Raw genomic sequence first — 22,624 nt, 5'->3', positions numbered from 1 at the left:
TGTGCACACACCCGAGCTGGCTCTGCCTGAAGCCCAACTATTCGTCATTTCTTTCTCATAAAAGGGAAAAAGGTACTTTAATGAATACATATGCTGCTTATTTGGAGAGACAACATTTGTGCCTTCTGTGCCTGAATGGCACTTAGCATGGGTTAACATTTGGTTTACAACGCAACAATAAAATTTGTCTTTATTGCAAATAAACACAGTATTCACACCTTACAGTATTTTTTTAGATGCAGGATTATATTCACTCTTAGAGGCTCTAATATAAATAAGGAAGGCGCACGCATTTCATGTCTCACACCTTTTTTATTTCCTAAGCAGCGTTAATACATATTTTAAATATTGCGTTTACTTTGTTAAAACATGAACCTGTTTATGTACACTTGTTTGCAGTTTGAGAACACACACTATCAAGTCATCATTTGTACAGTAATAACATATAAAAAAATAATCACACCCTGGAATTTTAAACACCCACTGCCCTGTTTGCTTCGATCTAGAAGCTGCGCTAGTAGGAAAGGAGCCTCAGCACTGCAATAGTTGGATCAGGAAACAAACACCACTCTTTTAGTAATTGTCCTCAGCTGCTTTGATTGGTTGCAGTTAATTTAATAGTATAACCTTTAAAAATTGTGGGGCGAGGTAATACTTTATCTTCACTCCTCATATTAAGGTTCCAAAGCAAGCTTAATGAGAAACCATTATAAAATCATACTGCTAAATAGTATCTTAACTCACAATTGAGCCTATATAATTATATCAGTGTTGCAACTGACAATTACTACTGCTGTATCAAACTCACATCTGAGCAGCGCGGTGTACGAAAGGTAACTCACAATTACTGCATTAATTATTATTTGGGCTTAACGGTGAACCAGGTCAGAGCTCTGCCCTCACCACATGTAATAACACGGTCCCAAAACCCATGGCTGTGTGCCTGTGATAGAAAAGCAGAGCGCTGAGCTCTGCTCAGGAGATGTCCCAGACTGAAGAACACGAGGGCTGCGGGTCGGGGTTGGGAGCAGCTTTTTAGGAGGTGACACCAGGACCCAGGCACACATCAGCAGAGCTGGCTCTAAGCAGTGCCACCCCTCTGCACGAGGCAACCTTAACATCATCCAGCTAGTGGTGAACCACAATAATTAGTACGTACGTTTAGAAATGACATTTTGAAGACTATTAACATATAAAACATTATCATCTTTATGAAAATAGACCAATTTCAGCACGGCTTGCCTTTCTGGAGGAGGAGGACACGTTTTATTTTATTTTTTTTTTAAAGACAAGTGTTCTCCTGGACAGCTGCCAATAACCTGGTGGGAAATGTCCTTACAGCAAGACAAACTCCTCAGTACTAAATCTCTTTAATCTTTTCTTTTCATCCTCAGAGAAAAGGTCATTTTCTTCATGGAGTGGACTGGAAGCAAAGTCATAGTCTCTGGAATGACCCTTCACAAAAGTAAACAATGGGTATTTTTCCTTGGATGAAGATTTCAGCATCTACAATGCAAAACACACACCAGATAAGATGTCACACCGGGAATGAAGAAATACAGTCAGTAGTTATATTAATCTAATTATGGCTGTGAAATGGACAACGTATCTTTTATTATTTTAATTATCATATTAGAACAAAGCATTGCACATGCTAAACATCCCCTCCTCCTTTTAAACAAACATGTCCTTCTATTTCTTCTTCTTGTGACAGTGAAAAAGCCACTCTGATTCCTTCATCTTTACTGTCGTTCAAAACTTTCCACTTAATTCTAGTTTATTATAACGGCCATTGGCTGTTCTAAAGTGAAAGCTGGGGAAAGAGCAAGGAGATATGGCAAAGGCGTACGCTGAGTAACAAGCAAAAGCAAAGGAAGAGTAACAGATGAGTATTTGCAGAAGAAAGGAAAAAAATCGGTCAGGAAACAAAGCATTTGTAACTCTTATGAGACCAGACAGCCAGATACGAGCCCTGCCATCTCCAGGGACTGAGTGCCAGCCGGGGCAGTGGGAAGGAATTCTGAGCCCTGGGAAGGCTGTGTGCAGGCCTGTGAAGTAGCGGGGTGGGCTTAAGCCAGCTCCCAACTGCACATCTGCAACAGAACACAAACCCAAGTCCTGTGGATGCCTCGTGGAAACGCGCGCTCACAAGGATGGGGGGAGCAGCGCACCGCCACTGGTGGCACCTGCAGAGCAGGGCAGAAATACACCTGCACCTACACTGCACTGTCTGTGCTGAGCTGCCCTCAAACTTCCTGCTCTGCAGCTACCAGGGACATTGCTGGCCATTTACCATGTGAGGTGGGGAACTATTCCACACAGAGCACGGGCTGGACAGACAAGAAAACGCCCTGGTTGCTACAATTAATATCAAGCTCCACCTCATTCAGCCATCACCAATAATAACAATAATGATAAAAACACAGGTGAAGTCAGGTATTCAGCTTTTATTAATTTTATAAAAGAAAACTGTGCCAAAGTATGTATTTTATGACTTTGAAAAGGCACCAAAGAGTACATTTTGCAAAGTTCACATTTCTAAGAGTACTTCACACCAGCCGTTCTGGAGATCTGTAGCTGGGGTGGGTTTATAATATGGAAAAACAAGGAATCCAGCTCTAGGACGTTCTTATTACAGCTGAATCTGCCTTTGGCAAAGATAACGGCCAAACTCAAGAAAAATGGCTCCTGCTCTGTTTTGCAGGGATGCCTTATGTGGTACAAAGTAAGCACTATAATTGTAAAAGTAAGGGCTATAATTGCTGCAATAATTCTCTAACAGGGGAATGGCAGTGGATAAGTCTATTTTACTTGCAAGTTCTTCAAATGCCACTGGGATGGGATTTCTACAGTGTTTTGATAACCATCGATATTTTTACTATTTCAGTGTTCAAGTCTGGATGCATTTTCTTGTCCCTCAATCTACCAGCTATTTAATTCCAAACTAAATTACAACAGCTAAGTAACTGGCAAGCACAGAAACAAAGGGCAACTTGAATGGATTTTCACCACTTGCTCAATTTGGGCCCCGGATTTCAGTGCCTTTATTTCTCTGTCCCCGACTACGTGGCCCATAGGGTTTATCCTCAAGCAATACAAGCAAAACCTTTTCTCCCATCTCTTATTAGCCACAAATGCAGCAAGAATCTGAGTTTGTTAACCTTGGCTGCACACAGCAAACTGAGTGCACTGTGCCAATAGTTCAGGAGTTACAGTGCTCAAATTGCAAGAGGAAATGCAGAAGAGCAGGAAAAAACAAAGCATGTGAAGGACTGAAAGACCACAGAATGTTTTTCAGATGGCATTTGTTTCTAAACTTTCCTCTATCATCAAAGTGCTGTGTCTGAAATACACTGATACAAAATAATGTCATTAACGTTAGAGGGATATGAGGAAAACAGCTTACACAGATTTAAGTGAGCTGTGACTGTTTTCACAGCAAATGTGCAGGGAAACAAAAGTACTTCATCCCGAACTCAAAAGGAAAGAGGAGAAAGAAAAGGAGAACTTCCAATGCATGTGATTTTGTAATGAAATTTTTTACCTCTCTATGTAAGAATCAAAAGAAACAACTTCAACATCAATCAAAATCTACCGAATGTTAAGTTTAAAATGCTGTTTTAACTGTAATGCTAATGCCACCTAACCAGGCAATCAGAATGCTGCACGAACATTCATTCTTTGTGTGGATGTGGTAACTGCTATGGTTAGAATATTAATATCATGAACATTTTTGCTGCTCTGGAATCCTTTTTTTAAATCACAAAACACTGTTATTTGCTACCGCCGTTAATACAACAGATTAGTCAAGCATTCATACGCTGGAATAATCAAGAAAAAAAAAGGTCAGTTACCTTTGGACCTAAGTAAACCTCCACCTGTGCAGTCCAAGTGGAAGGACGGGATCAGACACATTTACTGGGTGATACCTGACTTCAAAACATTGTCACCGAATTACAAACGCGCCGCTTTACATTTCAATGCAATCAGAAACAGCACTTGGGCTAACAAGAAATAACACACAATTTTGACTCGATCAAATACTTCCATTTAAAAAAAAAAATTCCTCCCGAGGGATTTCGGTGCCTTTTAGAAGGCGCTGCGGGGCGCGGGGCAGCTCGGCGATATTCTCACTTCAATAGCGCCACCTCGCGGAGCCGCCCGGCCCCACCGATGCCCATCACCCCCAGCTTTACCTATCGGTGAAAACAGATGGAATGAGAAACAATCTAGATCTCTCCTGATTGTGAAAGCGGCAGTAAATACCAAGAAGAGAATGATTCCCGCTGAGCACAGCTGAGCTGGTTCTCTGTCTTACCCGCACGCAGCTGGGCTGCAGCTCGGACACCCACCTTTGTTATTTCCTCAGAAGCCTTCTCAAAGTCCTGCACAGTTCTACAGTAAAATCCTATCGTGCAGCTCGGATCCATTTTTTTGAATGACATCTTTTTGGGAGAAGGACAGTGGAATGACTGCAATGTGCAAGATTAAAAACCATCAGATAGATTGTTAAGGTTCAGGATAGCACAGAGCTAAACATTCACTTTTTCTTCCTTAATGAACAGCTTTAACATACAATCCCCTGTATCATGTGTGTTAAAACCCAGCAAATCCTTAAAGTTATTTCTTCCCCCCAGTAATTCTGCCCCTCTCCACACGCTTTAGGTGTGCAAAGCCCCTTGCAGAGATGCTGCATTCACCAAAGTTGCTGGTGGCACCGTGGTAGTTTGACATCTCTGGCAGCTCCGAGCAGTGCTTTATGAACATTCCCAAGGCAGAGGAGGTGAATGTTTTTCTGCAAATTGAATCAGTAACAGCTTGTGCACTATCTCACAATTACTGCTTTACTCCCACCGCCCATTGCCCCTTCCCTCCCCCAGCCTCTATAAAAGCGACATAATGGCATAATCCAACCTCTTCTATTTTCCTTTGGTAAATGAAATGGGTTAAGAAAAACCAAAACCACGCACACACAAAAAAACCCTGTATTACAGTAATCCACAAGTAGGAAAAAAAAAAACAAAAACAAACCAGACAACCAAACAAAAGCACGCTCTGCTTTATAAATACATATTTTTTCTTAATGCAGAATCTCTTTCCATGACAGATGATGATGTGACAGCCCTGGGAGCTGATGCTATCAGCAGCCGTGGCGGAGAAGATAAAACAAACAAGCCCAAAGCACCCTCGCCACTCTTCTTTCTTTCGCAGTATCTGAGAGAACAGACACACATCTGCCATTCACCCCGGCGGTGCTGTGTGCTCACTGATCACAGGAGCTGTGGTTTTGGAGAAGCCGAAGTTAGGGTGTGGATTCACGCCGGCAGCACAGCAGCAGCCCCGGCTCCGAGACGGCGGGCACAGCTCGGCACTGCAGCTACCAGCACCGCGTCCGCACGGCGCTGCAGCACAGCGACCGCCCGACCGAAATGCAGGTTTGGTCACCAACTTCTGATGGGGATCAGCATCCCCCAGTGAATATTCTGCTCTGTGGCCTTTCACGTTTCAATACGAGCTGCTGTGGCACGGCGCTGGGCAGCGCGGGGCTGACACTGCAACGCCGGGGCTCTGTTAGCAGCACCAGCACGGCTCCTCTGCACAGAACCACAACTGCTACAATGCAATTCGACTGCAGCAACAGCAACCCCTGACAGATAACCTCAAGCAGTCCGTAGATTAGAAACCCATTTCGTAGTTTTAATATATATATTTTTTTTGCTAGGCAAAGTCAATCTACGGAAGACAGCAGCATCGGTTACCTGGTGTGAGAGCATCTGACACTGTCAGTGTTACACAGGGATGGCTGTTGCTGTTTAATTGTTATTACAAACCTGAGAGCTGTTTCTATTCAACCTCTGCTAAAAAAAACAACAACAAAAAAAACAATCTAAGCAAAGATTAGAATTCATATTTATCCAGGACTCATTTTTTTTCCCCAATTCAGGTTTTAAAAGCAGAAACTGAAGGCTGAATCTTCCTTCCTGAGTCACCAAATCCATAAATGCTTTACGTATTTATTCTGCCTTATGTCTCACATTTCACCACCAACATTCTGACTGCAGTTGTGCTGCACTGTTCAGGGCAGTATTCTTAATGCTACACAAATCACCACACAACAAAGAGAAGTGGGGAGGCATTTTTTTTCCACTCCTCCAAACAAATGGATTCTGGAAGCCAATACAGAGTGGATTGATTTCCAACTTATTCTGGACAATTTGTCAATTTTGAAAATACTCCCTACAGATAAATCTAACAAGCAACTATCCACACTAAGAAAGCAATTTCTGTTTACTTTTGACATTTCTGGACAAAGATATAATACTATTAAATGCACTAAGCATTAAATTGCAATATATTTTCCGTCTGCAGAAAAGCCTTACAGCACGATCAAGCCAAGCTGGCAGCCTGCGTGCCTTCAAAATACATTTTAAAACCTTCTTATTATTTGGAAATTCATATCCATGCCAGCCTGCAGCATAACGTGCAGAATTAGGCACGGGAACAGAAGACAAAAAGATTTGTATTTTTGGTAGCCTGGCCGCTGAGCTGCGGTGCGACCTTAAGGAAGCCCCTTCAGCTCCACATTCCTGTGCTCTCCCCACCTTTTGTCTGCCTTACCCAATTAAACTGTAAAATCTTCAGAGAAGGCGCTGTATTTTACAGCAGTTATTAGCATTAAGGGGCAAAGATCTTGGTTATAATCGCTGGCTGCTGCCACAAAGCAGCAGCAAAATAGGTGGAGAGCCAGGACTCAGCAACTCTCCTTTCAAATATCTCAACAGGGAAAATCCAAAGATATCCCAGGCAGAAACTTGTATTATTCTTAGAGATATTTTCCGATACATTTGGCTGAAACTAAAATAGCAACCATGTTCCTTTCCTGAATTCAGAACCCTCTAATATTCTAGAGATCCCTAGAATTCCACATGGTAAGTCATGCCTGTTACAGCATCTTGCTAAGCACTGATATTGAAAAATATGTTTGCTTTAAGTCAGCCCTAGGATTTCACACTAGCCCTGCGTAAGCCCTTTGATATATGAAATCTCTTTCCCTAAACACTTAATACTTTTTAATGGTGTTTTGATTAAGGTATTGTGATCAGCTTCTGAATATTACCTCCTTGGAATTGGTATGTTAACAGGTATTTCTTTTCATGATAGTAATTAGAACACTGACACTCATTCAATTGTTCTCTCTCAGTTGAAGTTAACTCCTAGCTGCTATGTAAACCAGAAGCCATATGACTTCATTGTACACCATTTGACTTGCATTCTCAGCGTACCAAGCCGATTTAAGAACACCTATTCTGTTTTTGAGCTGTGAGTTCAAGAGCTACTTAAGACAAACTTCCACTTTTTACAGGACTTTACTGCAAACCTTCAAGAATCCAATGTGAAGTGATAGTATTTCAGGGGGTGACAGGCATACGTATGCACCCTTTTTCCTTATTTAAATGCAGCTTGTTTTTTCCGAAGCTGCATTTCCACTTTAGGCGTGCATTTCCAACTTGATAGGAGCTGCTTTGAGGAGCCTGGGAGCTCAGGAGGAAGTTGGACAGACCAAGATCAAGGAAGCAGGATGTACAGATGGCACTGACTGCTTTTACTGCGAGTACTGTGGCTATTGAACTTGTGCAGCTGATAATGTTTTCCCATGGTGCTTGTAAATGGAGTCCTTTAATAACCTCCTTGAAGCTCTATCTATTTTCAATGCAAGTTATTTGGAAAGAAGTTAAAGAAAAGGGAAAACGGTACAGTAAAATAAAGAGCGTGATTTGTAACACCCAGGCACAGACACATTACACCTACTTGCACCAAGAAAGTCATGGCCTAAAAAGGGCTGGGAGGGAAAGAAAGAGCAACCCCAGTACCAACACCTTCAAACAGCTTGATTAAAAATAATAAAACTCATTAAAGAAGAAACTTCCAAACTGATTATGGGCACCTTGCAGCTTGAATTTACGATACAATAAAATTGTGAAAACACAAACAAAAATGAATGAACCCAATATATATCCAAGTTAATCAGGTTTGAGATCTCCAAATGCTGTTCCTTTTCTCCAATGGAAAAAATACATAAGTAAAGAAATTTAGTTTTGATGTTTTCCAATCACTAGAAATAAAAAGATGTAAGTTAATGATGTAAAAATTAAAACCTCATATGGCATTTTTAACCTCTGGTCATTTCTGTTGATTATAGGCCTATAAAGGAGGGCAGAACTTTGATAAATAACTCGTAACTGTAAAACCATAAAGATGCAGCTAGCTAGAACATCTCTAAATAATTAGTGTTTGATTCATATGGGAAGAAAACAGTGCCAGGTCTATATCCATAGTACCTCAAGAGGGAAATCCTTTATGCTGACATCTACAAAAGATTGGCAGTAATGAGGATCCATGTAAATCAAACTGTCATCTGCAAGGACAAAACAGAAGACAAGTAATTCAAAAAACACCTTATTATTACACTGCTTACAATCCAATTTCTATGCAGAACAGCTGAAAAAAACACCAGCAAGTAACTGCTTGCCAGGCTGATATTCATTGACTGAAGCATAGGTTTTTGCAGGACAGATTAACTTTTGCATAATCAAACATGCTTGTATAAGCAGAATTTTTATAAAGTGATGAGACTGTCATTTAATTTTTGGTGATAAAATTACTTTTACAAACATACAATTATATTCTGGAGTTTGCATATGAAAAATGTATTGCGCTACTTCATCCTGACAGGAAGAATATATTGCTTGTCATCTGAGCATCAACTACCAGCACTTAAACGAGCCAAAAGTAAATACGTAAATAAGAACTGCCAGATAGGAATGGCAAAGGCTCCTGAAGTTTGGTGAAACAGATAAATTATGCCTTGTTTATGCAACAAGGGAAATTAAACGTACATTTTACAGAATCCAATTACTAAATGAGGTAAATGACAAATGAATGGACTTTGGTAGATATGATGAATTAATAAGGTACTCGTTTTGCTATTTTAATCATGCTATTTCCCACTGGCCCTGTATTAACTTCCTAACTCTTAAAGAAAAATATTGAAGAGTCATAACATATTAAAATACTAACCTTGAAATCCAGCAAAGTAATACGACTGCTTGGGTTTGCCACCAATAATACCAACACAATACTCAAGGCTTAAAATACCCTACAAGCAGAACATTAAAGAATTAGGACAGTGCTAAACAGAAAAAGGATCAAACGGAATCACAATCTTTTATCTTCCTGTACTGTTTTTAGGCAGATCACTTTTTTTCTCTTCTTTACCCACAGCCTTCCCTGGTGCTTGCCATTAGGAATTCCTTTCCTGGCTATGTCCTCCTGCACATCTCCTGAGAGTTCCCAATCCAACCTGGATTATTAAGATAAGTACCTACAAAGGAAAATAAGATGGCCTGGAGGTTCTTTCTGCTTCTCTCCAATATATTTCCATTTTCCTTGCTTTCACAAGGTTCTGTTTCTCTGTGGGGCTCATTAGGATACTGTGTGCATCCAGTCTTGGCTGAACACAGCTCTCCGTTCGCTCCCCATCAGCTCCAGCAGGAGCTGCATTTTGCCAACACTGCATGCTTTGGAAATGGAGCCCAACTGTTCTAATACAATCGAAGCCCAAGACTATTAAATACTCTGAAAAGCGAGCAGCCTTTAAAAATCAGTAAATCATGGTGGCTTTCTGGTGGCACTGCACAAACCTTGGGTTCACCGCTTGGACGCTGGCCCGAATTGGGACAGCAATCCAGAAGAGAATCATCTGAGCTAAAAGGAAATCTCCATTAGCTGGCAATCATACCCATATCCTCTCCTCTAGGATATCACCCATTAAAATTATAACCATTACATTATCATTGTCCAAGCTGGGAGAATTTCTCTCAACAAAGTGATTGATATTTCCTGTTCTATTAAGGCCAAGGCTTCTTGTTGAGATAAATTTTTCCTTACTCAGACAATGATAAAGTAATGGAACATGACAAAAATTGTTGTATGCCTAACTTGAGACACCAACAAAGTCAGCTTCAATGTATTTATCCAGCCTAAGAGAAAATGCTTATTTAAAATATAAATGAGAAGGCTTTTTGAGAAAATGTTCCCTGATACTTAAAGTTACAGCAGGTTTAGGCAGAGGAGAGGGAAAGGCTGCATCAGCTGACAACGACACATCCTCTGCCAGTGAAACAGGAGGAGAGCAAAGCTATTTAGGGTAATGAATAACTGTTTAATCTATGGACATTTTCTTGTGAAACTGAATTATAAAATATTTATCAATTTTCATCCATAAATATAAAATCCTTTGTAAAAATTACCTCTCGTACTACATTCTAAAATCTGCATTTTTAACTTTTATCCAGACCCCAAGAAATTCAGTCACTGTTCAGTGAGCAGTCCAGAGAGAGACTGGGGTGACTAATAGACTCAATTGAAAGCCCTCTTATCACAGTCCCCATTATCAGCAACTGTGCAAGGCAGCGCCGCTCCTGGTAAGTCAGCAGCAGAACTCTCCTTGGTAAGGCTGGTGCTGCTAAGCAAACCTAAATGTGCCTGTGCTTGGAAAGCCAGTGCCAAGCAAACATATTTCATGCTGGCAAAAAAGCGCTTTCGATAGCTAAACTGAGAAAGCTCTGCAGGGCAGGGCTGGCTACAGACACCCATCAATCATAAAACCCAACATAAAAGAATTGGAGTCACTTTCCTTTAGCTGAGAAAACCTTTTGGAAGTGGCAAAAGCAACTGTTTGTTAGCTTACAAAGGAAAGCCCCATGCATTTTCCTGGACATGACTGATCCAAAGGCACTTTTGCAGTTAATGCTGGAAGTAAAGTAAGGTTGTTGTACATCATGTGTACAGCTTAACTGTGTCAGAATTAAGCACAAATGAACTGAAACTTTTCCCGAACCGCCTGGAAAGAAAAGGAATCAGGAAAGAAAAGCTATTTAGTAGATCATCACTGAAATGAAAGGCTTCATCTTTTTGCCTCTGTGCTACATTTTCCTGAAACGTTGTAGAGATGTGAGTCAGAACACATGGATGATGCAGCAGAAAAGACCAACTCTCAGATTTTGTAAAGAACTCGAGAGCGTGCAACTTAAATTCCTGTTCTAATACTTAGAAGACGGCATTTCCTACTGCATCATGGAGGAAGATAAAGCAGAAGGGCAAAGAGAAGAATCTCCTCACTAAGATGAGTATTCTTGTGCTCAGTGGGGACTGCCCATTGTATTACCATCCATCTTCAAGTGTTAACACTGTAAGTGGAGCCTCCACTAAAAAAAACAGGTTGGCAGAGACTTTCTTCTCCTCTCTGCTTTCTCCTTAAGTTTCACTTTTCTTCCAGTTCATTTTAATTTGTGGTAACCAATTGCTACTTTTGCATCACTGTGCTTAGAAGCATTCATCCCACTGGCCAGACAGTGAAGCAGTAGTTGAAGTTGAAGTAGTTGAAGTAATACGTCTAAAGTTGTCAAAAAATTCTATCCCCTCTCTCAAGGTGGAGAAAATGAAAAAGGGAAGGACAGGGAACAACCTTAAGGCATTTGGCATTTAAGGAAATAAGAAACAGAATAAGGTATTTGCTATGTTTATATTTTAAAATGCTGGCTGCTACTTATTATAGCACAACTTTGGCAGCATATGTAACTAAATTATCATTTATAATTTGAGCCACTGCGTTAATGTCTTTTCTCCTGCTTCAGGAGTAGAACAGTTTTCACTGCTTTACCAAGGGACATCAAGTGCTCTGCAATTACGGCTCATCTTGTAATAGGGAAATTTAAAATCTGTAAAGTCAAACTTTACAACCTTCAACTGTAAAATCACCACCACACATTTAATAGGTGGAAGATTGCCATCGTGAAGTCTCCTAGTGCTCCAATTTGAAAAATGATTGAACTCTCATTTCATACCTTTACAAACTCTAGGTAGTCCATGTTTGTTCTTTCTCCACCGAGTCTCACTGGAACTAATATAATTACAGCTTTTGTGTCTGTTTCTCCAGAATCCATAAAAGAACACTGTCTGTCAATAACATCTGAACTGTAGACTGAAAGGAGACACAAAAACATTGGTATGTAAGACACAGCTTTTCAGGCACACCTACAGAATGACATCACTGGGTCTGACAAACTGTAACTGCAGTCCTTTGAAAATATCACTGTTCTCCTGAAATACAGCTCCTGAGCAACTCTGATGAAAGACAGTGTTATCCTTCCCTGTTTTCAGCAATATTTTGTAGCAATCAACTGCTGCTGAAGTAAGACACGGAAAATGCAGAAGGATGAGGTTAGGAGAAAGAGTAATTTAAAGGAGAAAGATAATTTAAAACTTGAGACACTACACTAACAGAAACATAAACATGCTGGTAAGAATAATAATCGATAATTGACTTTAATAAATATTTATGTTCACTGCCAGAAGTTAATACAAAGCAGTCACTGAAAATGAGTGAAAATACTTCATGTAGTTATTGCTCATTCCCTCCAAATTAGAAGGGACAAGAAAATCATCACAGGGCAAAGAAATGAGAAACAAACACAAGTTTCCACTGTCGTTTTAGGTCAGGTGAGGGCATACGATGAACCAGTTTCTGTTTAAAACTGGTGTGAGTGATTTCCCATGGAGGGTGATGTTCTCCATCTTACCAACATCAGCTGTGACATACGGAGCATTTCTGGCGCTAAACACAGCTACTAAAACTTACATCTGAAAGACTTAGTGTAACATTTCACCATGTTTGGGGGTTTTTTTCTCATCATTTTCTGCTTCTGACCATCCAGAGCCCTGAGCTGCTCTGCCCATTGTTGGTGACTCAAAGTGCCAAGCTGCAGCACAAGGAAGGTTACCTGCACCACTGACTGGCTCTCTATCCTCCTCTCATCTCTGAACTCAAAGCAAAAAGGTCTTCTTCCTATTCTGAGGTACTGGTTCAGCATTTCTTTTTCCCACTAGGAAAATGGCTAAAAAAGAAACCCTTGATGCAAAAGAAAAGAAAATGTAAATAGCAAAGCTACTCTAATTGAAATGAAATATTTTTATCTTGCTTATCTTTCCTAAACCTAAACTTGGTTTAGGAAAGTAGATATGGAAGCTGTTAGTGGCCTATTATTCAAACACTGAAGCAGAATACAAAAAGGATTAATAAGAGAAGTGCTCAGGCTCCACAAATACAAAGTTATTGGAGGCAGACAGACTTCCTGGATTCTGAATTTCACTATCTTAGTAAGAAACCACACAAGCAATGTTTGAGGCTTTCAAGTTGTGATGTCTTAGTCTCAAAAGAGCAAACATCTGCCCGTATCAAGAACTCCTTTGTCTACATAATCTCATTTATATGGCTCCATTGTTGAGTTTTTTTCTTCCTTTAGGGCTTTATTGTTGAGAGCTTATGAAAGGCATAAAGAGCATCTACAGTGTTAGCAAGAATCTACAGTCACAGCATTTACCTGTACAATCCTGAGCAACATAGACTGTTACTCCCTGCAGCTCAGGGTCTCTTGCTTCTTCAACAGCTTTTCTAAGTACAAACACAAAACTATCATCTCAGGTTATAATAAAAATAACATTCAATAAACACATATTGTTTGATTTTTAGAAACACGTCGGGGTTTTTTAAAACTGGTGCTTTTTTATTTTTATTTTTTAATTTAAGATGCCTTCTGTTTCTGGTCAATACAGATGCAGGGAGATTTTTAAAAACAGAAATCAAAAAAGCAAAACGAAAAAAAGCAAACAAAAATACACAAGCAATACAAGTGCAACCCAGATCTGGTATACATGGTAATGCTTTTAAATAGATAGCACTGCCTATCTATTTAGAGGAAAAAATGAAAATCACACACACACAACCCACAACAAAAACACCCAAACATTACCTTACAGTGAAATTCATATTCAAATAACTAAGATCTTTCCATTTAGAACATTTTTCTGTCATGTGTATTGGCACAATAAAGGCTGAATTTGCTGACAAAGAGATTATTTGCAACTTGATAGATCTCCTTAGTTGACCTCAGTTCATATAAGTGGCCACACATCGGCACCCCTTCCCTCCTGAAATAAAAGCCAGCTCATAAAAAGCTACAGGATTTTGCCAAAACTTTCTAAAAGATCATTGCAGCATTAGGCTGCCCTCAGAGGGATAAGAGTAATGCAGCTAAAAACAAAGAAGCAAGTATATGTCAGTAGTCTGAAGCATGATTATTATTCAAGGACAATATTTGTAAAGGAATTAAACTCTTCAAAATACAAAATTAGTCTCTGGCTTCCAATACATGCTTGCATTAAATGGTCACTGTCCCTTTGTTCCACCTTTATTCTGAAGAACTGTTTGATACAGTCGTTCTCAAGTGATGGGAGTGCTGTACATTGTAAGCACTGCTAGAAGAGAAGTGAGATCTGGGAAAGGAATCCTGGGTGGTGCTTCAGATCACCACTGAGTTTGTTAGATGGATGCTGGAACAGATGTTTTTTTCCCCACAGACTAGGGAAATAGGTTACTGCAATTTAAAGCAAGCAAAAGGAGTTCTGACAGTTTCTATTACCAAGAAAAAAATTCAAGAAAACACATAAATAATGCTAACCTGTCACATCACTGTATGTATTTGCATGAATGCACATACACACACCACAGCACTTCTGGGTAGCTTTCACCTGAGATGAGTCTGTTTCTATACTAAATAGCAAACTGTTCATCGACATATAGAGAAACATACAGACTTTGACTTCTTCTGCTTAAATGACTTATTAGAGATTTAGTTTATAGGTGAACTGGTATCTAATAACATAAACATAGATTACAAAAAAAAAAATATCTGTAATATTCAAAGAAATGGTATAGAAAGGCACCATAGCATGGAGAAATTTGACTTTCCACTTTTTTTTTAAGCCACACTGAATGTCACAGACCCTTTACTTTTACTGTGATATAATTATAATATTAATAGTCCCATACATTTACAGTTTCACAAGAATTTGATATGTGCAAAGAAATGCTGAAAACATCAATTTTAGCTCTGACATTTCATTACACTATCAGTACATTACAGCCCCCAGGTTACAGTATAAAAAAAAAATCTATAATGTTATGCATGTTCCAAGGTTGAAAGAGTGGTTAGTTTTTAGAACATTTCACTCAATGAAGCTCTACTTAAAATGAAGCTCTACTTAAAAGCCCAGGTTTGGGAGAGACCTTGGGACTCCTACTGCCCAATGGACAGGAAAACAGGAATGTAGGCTTGTGGTGAATTAAGACCAAACAGCGGTGCTGAGTTTACTTCCTGCACCTGCTGCTATTTCCACTCCTGCCTCTGAAAAAAGCTCTCGAATTGCTGCTGATATGGACATTTTACAAAGCCAATAATGATCAGTGAGATGTTCAATTAAGCTGAAGTAATCTCATGGTGCTCGGAAATGCTTCTCCCATAATGTGCACAGCACTGTAACAACAAAGAATAACCATACTTTACCTTAAAATGTGTGCAACAACTGCAGGCCCGTACCAATCTCCAGCAATTTTCCCAGACTTCTTTCCATATTCTATTAGCTGATGTAAGCCAAAAGCTGCCAACGGAGAGTCGCCAAACCAAGAAATTATTTTCCTGTGATAAACTTCATCTCTCATTTCACCATCACCGCAGTTTCTCCTTATTCTCTCCTGATGGTTTGACAGGATCCTGGGCTCTCTTTCTGCTGTAAGTGATGCTTCCAGCGATGCTGTCAGCTTCTTAACTGTGTGGGCTGTCCAGGATTCAGAATCTGAATTTTCAATGTCCAAGGCATCTGGCCAGACCCAGGCTGCAGGGGGAATTTGAAGATGCACGTTAGGCTTAATGTTCACTTCTTGGTATAATCAGCAAAGCACCCTCCTTTCTCCCCACAGGTTCTCCAGGCCAACAATGTTTACTTCATACAACAAGATGCAAACAGTGCTAACATGTAAACAAAGAACTGAAATGCAACAAGATTTGCTTTTATCTTCTGCTAGAAGATGGGAGGAAAGAAATACAGCTATCAGAAGTCTTGGCAAGCAATTTATGCTGAGATCACAGGTCAGACTGTGTGATCCCACTTAGCTACCATATAAAAGACTGAGCTGATTACAAGGCACAGAACAGTCTCAGATATTTTAAATACAGAAATTAGCTACTAAGTACCACCTAAACAGTTTCATTCATGTCAAACAAGAAGTTTCAAACTCTGATCTTTATTATAATGGTTTGTCAGATATTAAAAAAACAGGCAAGACTGGGAAAATTCTCATGTAAAAACAAATGCTGCTTCTTGGTGCAGCATCAAAGCAGACTGGCAGAAAAATACACCACATTTCTTTAGTTAATAAATGTGTCAATTCCTAGGTTTACCTAGATTACGAGGCAAACACATTTAAATGTTCAGCACAGTATCTCCAGCGTGCATTTCTAGTAAGAGGTTTCTCTAACAATGCATCTTCCCTGTCTCGTTCCTATTAATAACATAATGGTGGTTCAGCACATCTAGGGAGCAGTAATGCTTCCCTTGTCAGATGACTGAAAGTCTCTCCCACAAGTCTGAACAACTATTTGCAACACAGAGGATGTGAGGAAATCTCTACAACAGTGACCTTACTGTTAGATCAAAAACCATTCTGAAATCTTCAGCGAGTGCCCCAGAAGGTGGTGGGCAGGCTGCTGTGTGCTAGGAGGGAACAAACCCTATGGATGAGGCTGCCCAGAGAGGCTGTGGATGCCCCTCCATCTCTGAAGGTGTTCAAGGCCAGGTTGGATGGGGCCCTGGGCAGCCTGGGCTGGTGATAAATGTGGAGGTTGGTGGCCCTGCATGTGGTGGGGGGGTTGGAGCTTCGTCATCCTTGAGGTCCCTTCCAACCCTGGCCATTCTGTGATTCTGTGATTCATTCTGCGAGGCACTTTTGCCCAACAAGACACATTTCAGCAAGGCTGCCATTACAGCAGCAAGAAGAATCTTTTCAAATTCAGAGAGCAAGAACTGCAGCCCTCCATGTAATTCTTGCTGATGTATCCATGTAAACGTCTATGAAACAAAAAGGAAGCACAGTGACAATTGCATTTTAATTCCAAAATCCTACTTAGGGCTCCATATGGTCACAAATACTGCAAGACCATACATGGTCTTTTCCAGACCACTTCCACTTTTGTACATATTTGGATTGCCCCAGAAATATGGCACTCTGGAATCACCACATCACTTTCTAAACAGAGACTCTTTGGGGACAGTGCAAGGAATTCTTTGTAACCATTGACTTGAAAAGTATAAACCTGGGGCTTTTTTATTTTGAGCCATCACAACTCATACTCACAGGAAGCCCCACTCAGGTTTTGGTTTGCATTTTTTAAAATGTATGTATAGAAAAAAGTTATATTGAAGGGATTTGTATTTCTCAGTACAAGATTTTCAAACATTTTCACATTTGCAACCAGTTGAAAGGAATAATCTTAATGTATGTATGTTTTATGACTGAAAGTATCTTCAGTGAAAGGAACACTCAGTAAGCCAAGCTGACATTTCAGTGATGACACTGCCAAGAAAGACAACTTTGTGATGCAGCTGGCTTGGGACTGTGCTCACAGCTTACATCATATTTGCACAGTAAGTACAAAGCATGATCAAAACAGGCTTTCAGAACTATCTGCTACTAAAATATTCCTGAGGACTACCGAAAAGCCTAGTCAACAATAAGTTGTATTCTAACTAATGTGCCTTGATGGCTTCAGGCCCTTCTCTTGGATCATTTTGACAACAAAAAGTGGTGAGAGAGGATAGGAACAGTTCTTTGAAAGGGGCAGTCTGGTAGGTTATGAAAGGGACTGAGGGAAAGAGGATGAAAAGACAAGGTGGGTAACTGCGAGAACCAGAAATAGCCCTGGGCAGGACAAGGCTCAGCTTAGAAGAATGGGGCTGGCATGCATGCTTAGCCTTTGAAAGCAGAAAGTGTTCCAAGTCTCCTAAAGCTAGTTCTTTCAAACAGCTGTGATTGAAAGAGTATTCTGAGATAGACGAGGAGGGGAGAAAAAAAAAGAGAAGTACATGGGGAAAGGAAGGAAATGAGCTAGTGAAAATTTCAACACAAAGAATGATCTATGGAAGTTAGATTAAAATCCTTCTATTAACTCAATATATTAATACTAGAAGAAATTGAATAATGTACAACTTAAAAACTGATAAAAGAACATCACTTTTGCTATAGCCCACAGCTATGGGCTGTGGAACTCATTTCCACATCTTCAGTTCAAGAAACGAGGAAGTTTCAAGAGAATTGGACATTTACATGGCTAATAGCAATACACAGGTATGGGATCACAATTTCTGCTTGTATTTCACTTCCAGTTTCCAGTGTCCTTCTTTGACAAAGCCTGTGTATGGGAACTGTTGAGTCACAGCCTGAACCACTGATTGAGCAGCTGGGGAAAGTCAGCCCTGGGAGCACAGGTGAAGGCAATTCAGCTGTGTGAGTGGAGGGGGTGGAAGCTGGCTCCCCATTTAGACCTCATTTAAGGACTGACTGGCCCTGGGGGAGGATCTCTAGTTGGAGATCTGTCTTTGGTGAAGCTTCTTCTTGCAAGCCTAGCATCTTCTGATACAAGTGAGTAATCTTCTTCCCTTTCCTTATAGCACCTCTCTATCACCACACCAGTCCTCCCATCATCGCACCTTTGTTGTAACACCTTTCCCATTGTACTGATTTGTCCAATTGCTACACCCTGCTACTCTCCTTTTCAGAAATGGAAGAGCAGATCAGCTAGAGCAATGCTCTGCCACAACATAACAATTCTAGTATCAAGGAAAAGAAGTCCAGAACCAAAACTAGCTGGAACTTCAAACTCTGGCTGTATGGAGACTTCCATGCTCCCACCAAAACGCCTGTGCTTAATCACACCAAATACAGAGCTCCTTGCTTGTAACTTACCTCTACCAAGGAAATGAAGCATAAGGCCTTGAGCCAGCAACATCTGACCAGTTCTGAGCGTGCAGCCCCAGCCACAGTCTGTTGTTAGTGCAGACCCCTTTATCTGAGGAAATTCCTCTCGGTAAGTCAGCCATATTCTAGAAATGAAATCTTTACGAAACTCCTCAACATTTCCTGAGATCTCTGTGTTGATTTTGTCAAAGTTGGATCCCTCTGTAGAGAGTTCACCAGATTCTGTAAAGCAAAGCACAACTTAAGTTAGAAGTTGGTAATGGGACTTGTTACTGCGATGAAAATACAATATGCAACAATGTAATTAGAAAGATAGGGAAAATTGGAAGAAGTAACAATTTATTTAAATACAAGGAGGGAAAATTGCAGAGTAAATACATTAGAAGTGTGCTAGCTGGAAAAAAAAAATAAGAGCCAACAAGTGTCAATGAAATTGCTTACCTACAAGGAAACAAATGCTTAATTCACTTAAAGGTAAGTAGTCTAATAGAGACATTCAGGAAAAAAAAAAACAACTTTGAAAACTGCATTCTAGAAAATGATAATGAAGGTTTTGGAGTCGCTCTTCATATGAGAATTGTCCCTGTGTATTATTTTTAGAAAATGTCAGTTTGATAGGTAAATGAAGTGTAATTTCGAGGGCTGCTATTTACAGAAAGAACAAGACTTCATAGCAAAATGCAGATAAAGCAGGTTAGGATGGGTTGCATTAGTGGTGGTGTTCAACATAGTTAAATGTAAACTTCCTAAGCTTTTCTCATTCACATTTTCTCATTCACATTTTGAATTTGGTAATCATTAAAGAAGAATCCTTAGAGAGGATTAAAAATATATACAGAGTTCTTGCCAAGTAAGACTGAAATGTGTTATGTGACGGCTACGTACCATCAGATTTGAAGTGGTAACACTTTCCCAGCAGAAAGACTGGAGAGTTTCTACTGAAGTAAGTTTTTGTTTTCAATACCCAACCTGAAATAAATGCAGAACAAATACAAATCTGTGAGTGAATTACTTCAGTAAGACATTGCTGGTAGCATTTGATTAAGCTGAAGGTAAGCCCCGAAAGAGGAGTACAGAGTAAATGCACTGAAATCAGGTTTCACTTCCAGAAAGATGGGTAATATTACAAAACAGAGATAAGTGTTCTGTCTTAAACTTAATGCTTATCCATATATGAGCACTTGAATGCTAATGCAATTGTGCTACTGTGCAGAAACTGTTGGGATACAGAGGTGCTAATGCTGAGTTCAAGTTGCTTTGTTTTGACTGGGAATTCATTATTGTGTGGTTTGATTTGGTGGAGTTTCCACCCCCTACAATAACATACAATAGGTTCTACGTATGATCAATGGAAATGCAAGGCTATTAATTTTCCTGTAGCATTAACTAATGATGCTTCATCACAACATTACACTGCTTGGGGAAAATTCCTTCCATCCAGTGGGGATGGGATTTTGCCAAACACCACTTCACTTACTGTATTTCATGTTGTTCCATGCTGACATAAACTTCGATTTGATCTTTTCCACTTCATCTGTCCCTGTGGCCTCCATATTCAAATTCCAGAGGAAAAGCCATCGCTGTCTTGCAAGACATTAAATTCTGCTACTGTAAAAACAAAAATATAAATGTATCCATGGAACAGAGAACACAGGGCGTAGTATCGCTGCCTGCACATGACCAGAAACAGTAATAAAGTTGCTGAGAAGCAATCACATGTTCCATGAATAAATAATAACAACATTTAATTCCAAACATACACTAATAAAATTACCATACAAAGCTAAATAAAATATAATGTTCTCCAACAACTCTCTGTTGCACAACAAACTGATCCAGGGCATATAAACTGTGCTAGTGCACATGTATGCTCATTCCAGTTTGCAGAGCAATGAAGAGCTGTATTTCTCTGAACAGAATAGATGCTATTCTTTCCTGTAGAGAAGAATCCAGGAAGTATCTTTTTCTGCTGTCAGAGACTGAGGGCACTAACAAGCATACGTTGGCATGAGAAACTGCATTAGCTTTAGATTTCTAATCAAGACTTTCCTAAGCCACAGTGTGTGTACGTGGGAGGAAGTGACAGCTACAGAACGTGTTTTGCTGTGTACATGGCAGAAAAGAGTTACCAACAATGTGTGCAATGACATAATTCTGAACAGAATGAACTTGCCAGAAGATGAGCAGAATACTGCCATCAAATCCATGTGTAGTTTACATCCCTTCCAAATACCACCTGCAGTGCAAAAAGGCTCTCTTCTGATTGAATTGTGGGTTTTTTGCAGCAGTTCAACTGTATCACAAAAGTGAAAGAGGTGAAATGGTGGTGAAAGGCACTGCTGTGCAGATCATTCTTGTAGAAAAGTGCTTAAACTGTATAAAAGGATTTACTGACTCTAAATTGCTGAGTGGAATTTATTGATGTTATACGTAGCCTCCTTATTTTAAACAGAGAATCTTCAGCTGTATCTACCTTTCCCTGTGTTGTTCTCCATTGAACTGGGATCAAAAGCAGATGAAGACACAAGCATTATTACTTCTTTCCATTGTGAGCACGTTTTCAGTAAGTGAAACTTAGCTGCTGATGGCATGATTCCTACTGTTGGTATCTCGGTGAAGAGAGGGTAAAGATGTTGGGGAGTCACTGTCTTCAGAGCCTGAAGGTACCCACGTGAATGCACTGTTCAGAGCACTGCAGGTAGGGCATGGAACACAACAACTTATTGCCCAGGCCTTCTCTAACATATTGTTTGTTATTCTATTATTTTATAAAAATTCATCAAGAATTTTTTGACCCAACAAGAAGCGCACAAACATGTGGGAACACTGACGGTTTTCTGCTCTTGAGAAATAACAATTGGCAAAACCCAATAAGTTGATAAGCTGTGAATTAAGCTGGGTTTTTGTGGGGAAAGAAGAGAAAGACAGTTAAAGGTTGGGACTTGATTTGTCACCTCCCCCACCCCCATTTTTTTCCTTTAAGGAAGAAAAGGCTGCACAGATGAGCAGTACTGACTAGCTGGCCAAACTGGTGAGAGCAACGTATGCAGGAGGTGAGGTGTGCTTCCTCTGGTCAGTGCTCGTGATGGATCAGAGATGGCCATTTATGTAGAGACCAGTGGTTTCCACAAAAGCTAATAACTGTAAAAGCTTCCCCTGGCTTAAATTAGGAATGGAACAAACTCTCCTGTTCCTAAAAAGGGCTGAAGGAAAAATGATGAAATGAGAAAAAGCTCATTTTCCTTTAAAGACAATTTTCCATTAAAGACAACGCGCTGTCATCTGTGCACATCCTTCTTCCAGCCCCTTATGGTGTTATGCTAAACACGTGAAAAGGATTCTAAAGAAAAAGGCTAACACGAAATAGCCAAATCTGTTCTGCTTGAAAAATACAGCCCTCCCATTAGCACAAGAGCTTCACTTCCACTGAGATCAATGGGAGAAGATGGCTGTGAATACGGACCTGAGCCCACCGGGCGCAGTGCAGCCCATTACAAACCTACAGCTGCTGGTTTATACTGGAGCTGTCTCACGCAGAACTTATGTGGGACGCTGGATGGCAGTGACGGCTCTCGGGGTGAATTCCATCCTGTGGGCTGCTGTTCCCTGCTGCGTGCAGGGGGAAATTCTTTACAGAGAGTGGTAAGGTGCTGGAACAGCTGCCCAGAGAGGCTGTGGATGCCCTGTCCATCC

General features: G+C 40.2%; 1 protein-coding gene across 1 annotated transcript; it reads right to left on the bottom strand.

Annotated features, from left to right (window-relative positions):
- Window positions 1–299: 299 nt before the first annotated feature.
- On the bottom strand, window positions 300–21,617 carry ATG4C (autophagy related 4C cysteine peptidase). The gene is made up of 11 exons (XM_003208897.4): window positions 21,405–21,617; window positions 20,409–20,536; window positions 19,817–19,900; window positions 18,920–19,153; window positions 15,465–15,792; window positions 13,443–13,513; window positions 11,907–12,043; window positions 9,079–9,157; window positions 8,340–8,416; window positions 4,353–4,472; window positions 300–1,506 (listed from the first exon to the last, which is right to left on the bottom strand). Exons 2-11 carry the CDS (start codon window positions 20,482–20,484, stop codon window positions 1,336–1,338), a joined length of 1,377 nt encoding a protein of 458 aa, XP_003208945.1. The 5' UTR covers window positions 20,485–20,536; window positions 21,405–21,617; the 3' UTR covers window positions 300–1,335.
- Window positions 21,618–22,624: the final 1,007 nt, after the last annotated feature.

Source organism: Meleagris gallopavo, chromosome 10 (assembly GCF_000146605.3).
Source record: "Meleagris gallopavo isolate NT-WF06-2002-E0010 breed Aviagen turkey brand Nicholas breeding stock chromosome 10, Turkey_5.1, whole genome shotgun sequence".
Classification (NCBI taxonomy): domain Eukaryota; kingdom Metazoa; phylum Chordata; class Aves; order Galliformes; family Phasianidae; genus Meleagris; species Meleagris gallopavo.
This window is presented reverse-complemented; position numbering and strand designations above follow the sequence as displayed.

Excerpts from the sequence above, each read along its gene's own strand:
- ATG4C (XM_003208897.4), bottom strand. The coding sequence starts at position 20,484 with ATGGAGGCCACAGGGACAGATGAAGTGGAAAAGATCAAATCGAAGTTT. Across the intron at positions 13,514-15,464 it reads GTTGTTGCACACATTTTAAG|AAAAGCTGTTGAAGAAGCAA; the intron begins GTAAAGTATGGT and ends GTTTGTACTTAG. Across the intron at positions 8,417-9,078 it reads TTACTTTGCTGGATTTCAAG|ATGACAGTTTGATTTACATG; the intron begins GTTAGTATTTTA and ends TTGTCCTTGCAG.